Source organism: Phoca vitulina, unplaced genomic scaffold (genome assembly GCF_004348235.1).
Source record: "Phoca vitulina isolate PV1807 unplaced genomic scaffold, GSC_HSeal_1.0 scaffold59, whole genome shotgun sequence".
NCBI classification, from domain to species: domain Eukaryota; kingdom Metazoa; phylum Chordata; class Mammalia; order Carnivora; family Phocidae; genus Phoca; species Phoca vitulina.
Genome location: NW_022589762.1, coordinates 9,582,710 through 9,592,917, shown reverse-complemented (window position 1 = coordinate 9,592,917; position 10,208 = coordinate 9,582,710). Strand labels below are relative to the sequence as shown.

General features: G+C 41.8%; 2 protein-coding genes and 1 pseudogene across 2 annotated transcripts; 1 reads left to right on the top strand and 2 right to left on the bottom strand.

Annotated features, from left to right (window-relative positions):
• Positions 1 to 3,008: 3,008 nt before the first annotated feature.
• Positions 3,009 to 5,825, bottom strand: LOC116623542 (calmodulin-1-like). The gene is made up of 2 exons (XM_032390762.1): positions 5,719 to 5,825; positions 3,009 to 3,692 (listed from the first exon to the last, which is right to left on the bottom strand). Exons 1-2 carry the CDS (start codon positions 5,823 to 5,825, stop codon positions 3,245 to 3,247), a joined length of 555 nt encoding a protein of 184 aa, XP_032246653.1. The 3' UTR covers positions 3,009 to 3,244.
• Positions 5,826 to 6,666: 841 nt separating this feature from the next.
• Positions 6,667 to 8,297, top strand: LOC116623604 (annotated as a pseudogene).
• On the bottom strand, positions 7,000 to 8,181 carry LOC116623603 (immunoglobulin-binding protein 1-like). Its single transcript, XM_032390889.1, has one exon. The coding sequence runs from the start codon at positions 8,174 to 8,176 to the stop codon at positions 7,154 to 7,156; it is 1,023 nt and encodes a 340-aa protein (XP_032246780.1). The 5' UTR covers positions 8,177 to 8,181; the 3' UTR covers positions 7,000 to 7,153.
• Positions 8,298 to 10,208: the final 1,911 nt, after the last annotated feature.

The following is a 10,208-nucleotide window of genomic DNA, read 5'->3' as shown; positions in this document are numbered from 1 at the left end:
AAGGAAGGAAGGAAGGAAGGAAGGAAGGAAGGAAGGAAGGAAGGAAGAAAAATCTATGTTCTATCGTGTTTTCTTTCTGTTCCATGATGAAACTAGTTGGTTCTGTTAGAACCGTCAGCACCAGCGGAAGAAACATCTTCGGTCTCAGCTAGAGGAAGTGGTGAAGCGGCTCTAGTTACTTTTCCCTCTGCAAGGGCGGCAGGAAGCAGGGAGCAGGGGGCGGGGGTGGGGGCGGACGGGCTGCGCGAAGACATCGTGTGCTCGTGTGTCCCCGCCGTGCGGCGCGCGCCGCTGGCCCGTCCTCCCGCGCGTTCCGCGCGCTTGCGGTGGCGCTCTGCAGCCGGGACTGGAGGAGGGGAGGAAGTGACAGCGGCTCCGGAGCTCTCTCCCGGCGGGGTCCCCGCAGCTCTCGGCGGAGGGGGGCGGGGGCTGCGAGGCCTCTGCTCGCCTTCAGCTATTTTCCCTGCCCGGAGCTCGAGCCCCGGGGCCACGCCCTCCCGACCGCCCCCCAGAAGTAGCGGGGGGCTGGCCTGGCGAGACCACCGAGAAGGCTAGAGGCCAGGGAGGGAGATGCCGGCTCTGGAAGCCACCGGTGACCTGGTCAGGGCCAGTTTGGGTGAAGAGGTAAGAAAAAAGCAAATAGACTTCCCCGAATGGGTTCAAGAGAGAACAGAAGAGAAGTGAAGAGGGGATTGTAGACATTCTTTTGAAGAGCTATGCACCAGCACAGCTGGGAATTGTAATCAGTACAATGCAATCGTGATTAGAGCCGTTTAACCCCAAAGGATCCTTCGCTTTTCTAGACCCTGGTTTATGTTAACTTATTTAGGAGTTAAATCAGTTAGCTTAAAACCATTGTTTTATTCCTGGTCGCAGATGACGGAGGCAGGACTGGAGCGTCGAGGTTTCCACGTGGATTCTAGGAACCAGAAAGGAGAGCCCTGAAGGAATAGCGCTGAACGGCAGTAGAAAACCACAGAATGTTCTTCATCACGAGCTTTCCCAAGGCACACCATGCTGACAATCTTCTCATTATCTTATTTACATTTTGCCACCGCAGGCCTCTAGATCTCTACTCTGTTCATCAGAGAGAAAACCTTACCGAGAAACATGCTAATGGTTCTCATAGAAAAATGACTCCTGACTGGAGAGCAGAATAATCTGTAAAGAAAGACATACTGCTGTGGTCATGACCCAGGATCCAAACAAACAGGTGAGGACTTGAATAGTGCCTGGGACTCTCCATAGTTTTTAGTTAGCTAATTAGAAAAGGAATTTTCTCTGCAATTATATTTTTATGTTATTCCTTTGTGTGACATAACAAAACACAAGTAATAACCCGTTGTCAGAAGGGTGTTTTGAGTCATTCATTGAGTAACTACTGGTTGCTCCATCTTTTGTTCCTGGGAAACATGACAGGTCCCTCTACACACAGTGCTTACACTGGAGGATAAGCATGAGTCCACTTTGAGGAGGTAAAGCCTGAGATGAAATTGAAGTATTAACCAGAAAGCATAATTGGAGATGGGTTGAAGGTGTGCAGGGAATGGAGGAGGGTTTTCTGAGTAGTGGAAGCTATGTTTCGGTCACCTCTCTCATTGCTAGGCCAGATCTAAGTAGCTATTGTTGTATAACAATGAAAGAAAATCTAAGAAAGTGAGTATAGAAGTGGTTTTTCAGGGAGAAAGAAGTCAAGTAGCTTCCAAATAATCTCCTTTTCCAAATAACCTGACCCCGCATATTTCTCTTTTCCTGCCCCATAGCTCCTTCCATAGAACTATCTTTGTTCCTTTACATTTCCAGAAAATCCGATATATGCCAAAGGCTTTGTATCTCCATGGATCTATTAGATAGGGTTGTAATAAAATATTATCTCGTAGGCATCATGAGGTGAATTAGCAGAGATAGTAAAGGATTTTCTCTTTCAGAAACTGTCAGAAAATTGCTCAAATATATTTCGGAAATGCTGATAATTTAATTTTGCTTTTTTTTTTTTTTCAAGTTTAGGAGATTTTTCATTGTTGTTTCCCAAATGAACTATGACCTGCTCTTCACACCGGGGCTTCTATCTGTATGTCCTCAGTTCCATGACAAAGCATTAATCAGAACTTGGCTCTTAGCTGTACCTGCAGGCAATTTTTACTGTCACCACATGTTGGGCAGGGCTCGTCACCATAACAAATCCTTCATTCCAAAGCATTAGCAGAACACATGTGTTATTGAAGATTTATAGGGAGCTTCATTAAAGGAGAGGTTCACAGTGCATAGGATACACCATTTAAAAAAAATACATCATTTCTTATTTCCGTGTGATTTATTTCTTTTTTTTTTAAGTTAATGGTCTTTTTTTATTGGAATAATAAAAAAAAAAGACTAGCATTTACAACTTGGAATGGACGTAAATTGTAATTTCTTGATCAGCAGTGTTGATGCTTGTGCTGAAGTCCACAGCCACAACCTACTCTGCTGGCTCCAAGTCGTGGTTCAAGGGGTTTTAAAAACAGAGAGTCCCAAGATGCTCCCTTGGTAAAGGTTTCTTGTTTAAAAAAAAAAAAATTTGTGTGAATGGTGACAGCTTGACACCCATTTCGCACTAGGACAACACGGAACAACGCTAAACCAACATACACGGCATGCCACCGGGATGAGTGTCATGGTCACCATGGGTGGGGGTGCCCAGAAGTACGAGAGGGCCATCCTGCTAAGTGGGGCAACGTCTAGACAGTTTATCCTTCACCCATTTCTCTGCACAGCACCCTGAGCTAAACCAATTTTAAATGTTTTGTTTTCAGTAAACCAGCTATGACAATTTATACTAACAAATTGAACTAGAACCCATTTGAATAAGTTTTAAATTTGTTTTTTTCATTTTTTGTTTTTAATACAAATGCCTGACTGTGCTCAATTGTCAAGCTGCATGCATGAAAAACTGGCGAGCCCAAACAGTGTATTAATCATGAGCAAATGGAACTGCAAGGAGTCCATTAGGTGCTTCCTTATCATTAAGGTAGTACAAGTATTTATATTGTAAAACTGATGTGTAGCTTGATCTTTAGGGGACAGGACCACCAACCAATACATGCAGATTTTGTGTGTGTGGACAGAAGGTACTTTTGACATTCAGTTTTGCTATATAGAAACAGAATGAGTAAATGAACTTTTTTTTTTTTTTTTTTTGCAAGAGGTAAGTAAAAGATTCAATTTGATTCTTCTACAAGGGGGAAAAGGAGTTGAAAGTAGGCCTTCATTTTGCAGTCATCATCTGTACGAATTCTTCGTAGTTGACTTGCCCATCTCCATCAATATCTGCTTCTCTGATCATTTCATCTACTTCTTCATCTGTTAGTTTTTCTCCTAAGTTGGTCATGACATGACGTAGCTCCGCCGCACTGACGTAACCGTTGCCATCCTTGTCAAAGACTCGGAATGCTTCGCGAATTTCTTCTTCACGGTCTGTATCTTTCATTTTTCTAGCCATCATAGTCAAAAATTCTGGGAAGTCAATGGTGCCATTTCCGTCAGCATCCACCTCGTTGATCTTATCCTGCAACTCGGCTTCTGTTGGGTTCTGACCCAGTGACCTCATGACAGTTCCAAGTTCCTTTGTTGTGATGGTTCCATCGCCATCTTTGTCAAATGGGGAGAAAGCTTCCTTGAACTCAGCAATCTGTTCTTCGGTCAACTGATCAGCCCTAGTGCGAGCGAAGGGAAGAAGAGCAGAGGGAGCGAGGGTGGCTGCGCCAGCGCAGGGGCTGTGAGGGCGGGGGTGCCTCCAGGGCTGCTGCTAAGGCGTGATGTGCACTCAGCGCTGTGCCGCGCCCGCGAGGCTCCCAGCACCACTGACCTCTGTGTCATTTCTTATTTCTTGAAAGCTGAGCAGACAGCTAATTTCCTTTATCTCACCCCTGCCCTGTACCTGTTACTCTGGGAGAATCACAACCCATTTAGGGCATATGGCTCCTGAAGTTATCCTACCCAGCAGCACGCTTTGAGGTCACACTCTCAGTGTAACCACTAAGAACCTTCTCCCTTATCTTTCTTCAATCATGTGTTTATTGTCTGCCCACTCTATCCCATTCTTCTCAACTTACATCTTAAAGAGGGCCTATGGAACAAAATTAAAGTTGTGCTAATGATCCACTTTGAACATGGATTTTAAAACCATACCATGATAATGAAGACTTCAAGAAGAATATATACATGGGGCTGTACACCTCCAAAAAAGGGACTCAAAGTGACAAGATTTTTGTGTTAAATACATCTGCTTTTTATTGCTTGTTTTTTCCTTCCAGTTGGCATCCCTTGCTGCTCAGTCTCATGTTCCTCTCTAGGCATATTTTCATCCCTCGCTTCTCATCTACTATTTATAATTTGTGAACTGATCAGATAATCAAACCCATTAGAATTGTGCATAATATAACTACCTAACTGATTTTGAATCAGGATCTGAATGGGACACTCTTCTGAATAGTACATATTAGCCTTATTTTGAGCACATTGTTTCAGCAGACCTTTATAAATTAATAAACTGTTTACGTCTCTATTTATTACCTTATGTATTTTATTTTAAACTCAATTACGGGACTTTTTCCTCAGATAAAATTTAATTAGCCAAATGTTTTAAATCTTGAGTAGTATATAGTCTCTAGTGACTAAATGCAGATTTCCTAATGTATAAAAGCAGAGTCAAAGACGTCCTGGGAATGATTCAGTTAATAAGGTTCTATCTTTTCCCTATTACAAATAAGGCTGCAAGGTATATCACTGCACAGGTGGGTATTCTAAGAACTTCTGCCCAACAGAAAAGTACAAGTAGGATTGCAAGTATATACACATTCTTCAATTTTATTACATATTGATAAATTTTTCTTAAAAGTAATTGTAATAACATATTTTATTAGGTGGGCGCCTGGGTGGCTCAGTTGGTTAAGCGACTGCCTTCGGCTCAGGTCATGATCCTGGAGTCCCGGGATCGAGTCCCGCATCGGGCTCCCTGCTCGGCAGGGAGTCTGCTTCTCCCTCTGACCCTCCTCCCTCTCATGCTCTCTGTCTCTCATTCTCTCTCTCTCAAATAAATAAATAAATAAATCTTTAAAAAAAAAAAAAAAAACATATTTTATTAGGTAATAATGAGAATTATGGAAAATTATTGGTCATTGATTCCTCAAATATTGCCTCTCTTTTTTTTTTTATTTTGTTTTTTCCTAGACTTCTTATTAGACATGTTCTGGAATATTCTCATTCTATCTTCTGAGTTTTTAAATGTCTTACATATTTTTAATCTTTTTATTATCCCCAGCTCTAAGTTCCATTACATTAATTATCCCTTCAGTTTAACTTAACCAGTTGTCCAATTCATTAAAAAAATTACTATTTTTTTATTTCTAAAAGTTCTATGTAGTTATGTAAAAAAATTGTTCTTGTTGTTGAGTCTTGTTCTTTCCTTATAATTTCCTTCACTTCCTACTATACTGTTTCATGTCATTACTTACATGGTTTTGTGTTCTTCTCTTTCTAATCTTTCTGTTTGTTACTTCTGTTGACTCTCCCAGGTAGTGTTTTTGGTTTTCTACTCTGAACTAAACTTTGGTGTGGATTTTCCCACATCATGGAAGTGTCACACCAGAATAGTTTTTTTTTTTTAATTGAGGTAAAATTGGCGTAATGTAAAATTAACTCTTTTAAAGTGAATAACTCGGTGGCATTGAGTACACTCACAATATTGTGCAACCACCACCTCTATCTAGTTTCAAGACATTTTGATCATCCAAGACAAACTCCCATACCCATTCAGCAGTTGTTCCCCATTCCTCATCACCACACATAGCCCCTGTCAACAACCAATCTGCATCTGTTTCTATATTTTCACCTATTCTGGATATTTCATATACATGGACTCACACACTGGGTGATCTTTTTTGTGTGGTTTCTTTTACTTAGCATCATATTTTCAAAGATTATCCACATTGTAGCATGTGTCAATACTTCATTTTTTAAAAAAAAGATTGTATTTATTTATTTACTTATTTATTTATTTATTTATTTTTTAAAGATTTTATTTATTTTTTTGACAGAGAGAGACATAGTGAGAGCAGGAACACAAGCAGGGGGAGTGGGAGAGGGAGAAGCAAGCTCCCCGCTGAGCAGGGAGCCCAATGCAGGCTCGATCCCAGGACCCTGGGATCATGACCTGAGCCGAAGGCAGACGCTTAACGACTGAGCCACCCAGGCGCCCTACTTATTTATTTATCTGAGAGAGAGAATGAACAGGGGGAGGGGCAGAGGGAGAGATAATCTGAAGCAGACTCCACACTGAGCATAGAACCCAATGTGAGGCTCGATCTCGCAAGGCTCAATCTCATGATGCTGAGATCATGACCTGAGTTGAAACCAAGAGTCAGATGCTTAACCGACTGAATCACTCAGGTGCCCCAATCTTCATTTTTTTATGTCTAAATAATATTCCAACTTCAGAAATAATTTTGCATTTGTCTCTGCTTGTTACCACAGGGTTATTGATGGTTTAGCATCATTTTTGGTGTGTGTCAGTTTCATGCCCCAGTGTAGCAAGAGCAAAAAGAGAACATAACAGAAATATCAGAATCAAGAAGAGAAGCTCTGGTCATTGCTTCCTTTCTGCTGTAGACTCGAGTGGCTGGTGTCAAGATGGGCAAGTTCATGAAACCTGGAAAGGTGGTGCTGGTCCTGACCGGACGCTAGTCCGGATGCAAAGTGGTCACTGTGAAGAACATTGATGATGGCACCTCAGACCATTCCTCCAGCCATGCTTTGGTGGCTGGAATTGGCCACTATTCCTGCAAAGTGACAGCTGCCATGGGCAAGGAGAAAGTCACCAAGAGGTCAAAGACTGAGTCTTTTGTGAAAATTTATAACTACAGTCACCTCATGCCTACAAGGTACTCTGTGGATATCCCCTTAGACAAAACTGTCATCAACAGGATATCTTCAGAGACCCTGCTTTTTTTTTTTTTTTTCCACGCTTAATTGTTTGACACTTTATTGAATGCAAAGCGAGATTGAGCATCTTTGCCTTCGTTGCACACAGCTGAAGCAGGAGCTCAGGGAGGGGAAGATGGCACCGCTTTCCTCGGCAGGGAAGATGTGACCCCTGTAGTCCTGTCTTGTGGGAAGACTAACCCATGTTCTGTCGGTTGCCATAGCCCCTAGGATGGGTGTCCTTCCAGTCATCCCACTCCCGAGCTCTGCGCAGTGTTTGTTCATCATCCTCATCCTCCTCCTTTTGTTCCTGATCTTCCTGTTGCTGAGTACTTCTTTTGAGCTCTGCTGGTGGTGTCTTGGCTATGCCCTGATCTGGTAATGCTCCGTATTTCCGATGCTGATCGTACCAGTCATTCACCGTCATAGATGCCAGACTTGGATAACCAGCTCCAAATACTTTGGCTTGGGCCACATTCCGAGTGAGAACGAAGGGTTTCATTGGAGGCCTGTCCTGACGAGGTGAATGAGAAGTTGATGCCTCTGTTGAGGAGTCTTTTTCTCTCAGGATCTTCATCTCCTGGTCAATGCTCTCAATCTCTTCCAAGCTGATACCAATCCACCTTCGAAGGTGAAGGAGGTAATATTCACGAACACGCTCATCATCTGCTTGACCACTTTCCACAGCAGATTTCAGTGCAGACAACCTATGCTCCAATTCCTTCTTCTGCTTGTATCTCTCTATTTTAGCATGTCTTTGAGATGCCATATCAGCGAGGCTAGGATAGGCCATGGAGGAACTAGCAGTGTTATCAGTTGAGTTGTTCTTGGCTTTGGGCAGCTCAAACTCTGCCACATGATAGTACTGGCACTGAATTAAGTAGTTTAAAAAGTGTTCTTGAGCCCACTGCAAATGATCTAGACGCTTGCTGGGGTTGACTTGTTTCATGGTGAGCGCTCCTTGAAATGCTGGCACCATCAGGTACTTCAGGTCGGTGGAAGCAATCTCTTCCAAATCTTCATTTCGGCTGAACAATTCGAGCTGCGATAACATTTCGGCAGCCTTTTTAAGGAGGTCTAGTCCCTTGACCACCTTTTCCTGGATCGCTCGGGAACCGGTGGGTTCAGTCGCTACTTCCACGTCGTCTAGAAGCTGTTTGCTGGTTTCGAACAGCTCGGGGAGCCGCGGCAGCAGTAACTCGTCTTCAGCTGTTGCCATCTTGGGGGAGGCCAGAGACCCTGCTCTTAAATGCAAGGCCCAACAAGAGGCCAAGGTCAAGTTCAAGGAGAGATACAAGACTGGCAAGAACAAATGGTTTTTCCAAAAGCTGCAGTTATAGATCTGTTTTGTTTCAGTCATTAAAAATAAATAAATAAATAATAAATAAATAAATAAATAAATAAATAAGACAGAGAGAAGAAGCCCCGTCCTGCTGCAATGCCCCTTCAAAAGGGAAAAAGCTTAGAGTCTAGTCCATTAAAGCAGAGGAGGTAATGAAAGCATGAACTGTAAATAGGACACTAACCTGATACCTGGCACAGACTGAGAGTGACTACCCTCTGTTAGGGAGAAACTTCTATGAGAAGAAAATATTTTAATTATGAGCTAAAATATCAGGGATATCTAGTCTTCCATACTGCCTGAACTTAGTGATCATACAGACGGCCTCAATGTGCCACTTTATATAATATTGAAAATCCAGAATTAGTTTGAATGTGATTTTAGCTGTTTTATAATCTGGTTTTATAATCTGTATACAAAAGCTAATAATGCAGCATTTCAAGTTCATCAGGGATTGCTCAAGATTTTTGCTAGTTTCTCATTCCCTTTCTATACCATTAGAGTCAACCATAAAATACAAAACTGTACATGTTTTGAAACTGGTGAAACCATAGAAGTCATAGTTTTTCTTGGCCATTCATATTCCAGAGGATGTAGCTGATGATTCTGAATTTAGGCTACATACTATTCTATTCAATTTCTACATGTAAACCCCTACTGTAAACAGAAGTTACTATTTCACCATGATTCAGTTTGTACCTAACAAAGGTATTTACAGCAGAAAACAAAACTAACCATTGTATGCACTTTTTGTTTTTCTTTTCTTTTCTTTTCTTTTTTTTTTCCTTTTTTCTTTTATCTCAAATAGGCTCCTGAGGATCACGGCAAATATATTGCCTGTGCTTGTCGTATGGGAGCCTCGACACTGGTCAAAAAACCCCATGGTTCAGGCCCAGTGATGGTATTACATGCATCTTGTAAGCTCTTCAGATGGTTCTATTCTCATTTCTCTGCTCTGCCCTTTTAATATTCCTAGTAGATCAATATTTGAGTTTCTCCATGAATCATCTCTCTTAATTTTTTCATATTCATCAACTCTTTATCTCTTCATTCTGATTTTTCAGTGATATCTTCAACCCAATCTGCTCCTTCACTGTTTTGTCCTTTCGTAGATGTAGCTTTTCTATTGAGTATTTTCAACAATAAATTTTGTTTTCAAGATTATGATCAGATTTCAGGGCCCCTGGGTGGCTCAGTCGTTAAGCGTCTGCCTTCAGCTCAGGTCATGATCTCAGGGTCCTGGGATCGAGCCCCGCATCAGGCTCCCTGCTCCGAGGGAGGCCTGCTTCTCCCTCTCCCACTCCCCCTACTTGTGTTCCCTCTCTCGCTGTGTCTCTATCAGAAAAAAAAAAAAAAAAAAAGATTATGATCAGATTTCTTAGGCTGTTTTGCCTATTTTATGCCCTACTCCTTCATCTCCTCAGGAATAGTAAATATAATCATTTTAAATGATTATAAAAATATAATCATTTTAAAAGGGGGGAGGTTGAGATTATTTTCCATTTGTTCTTACAAATTCTTCTATTTGCACTATTTCTTAAGATACAAATAATTTTGTTCATCTTCCTCATACATTTGGTAAATTTCGCATATGAACTCCTTTCTTGGGATGAGATGACTTCCTGATGAAGCAATTTCAGGATGGCTGACCCCTCTCCATTGCAGCAGGCTCAACTACAAGCCAGCACTCTTGCTAATGCCTCCTTTAAGCTTCTGGCACCTTTCGTGTAGTATGGTTCCTTTGAAAGTCTCTACAATTTGACTAAGAATGTGACAGGTAGACTAGTGTAAATCTTTATTTGACTCCTTCAAATACTAATCCACCATCACATCGTAAGATTATCGGTGAAAATAGTTGTTTTCTGTAACCTGAGGGATACTGGAGAGAAGTGGAGGAAGGCATTCCCCA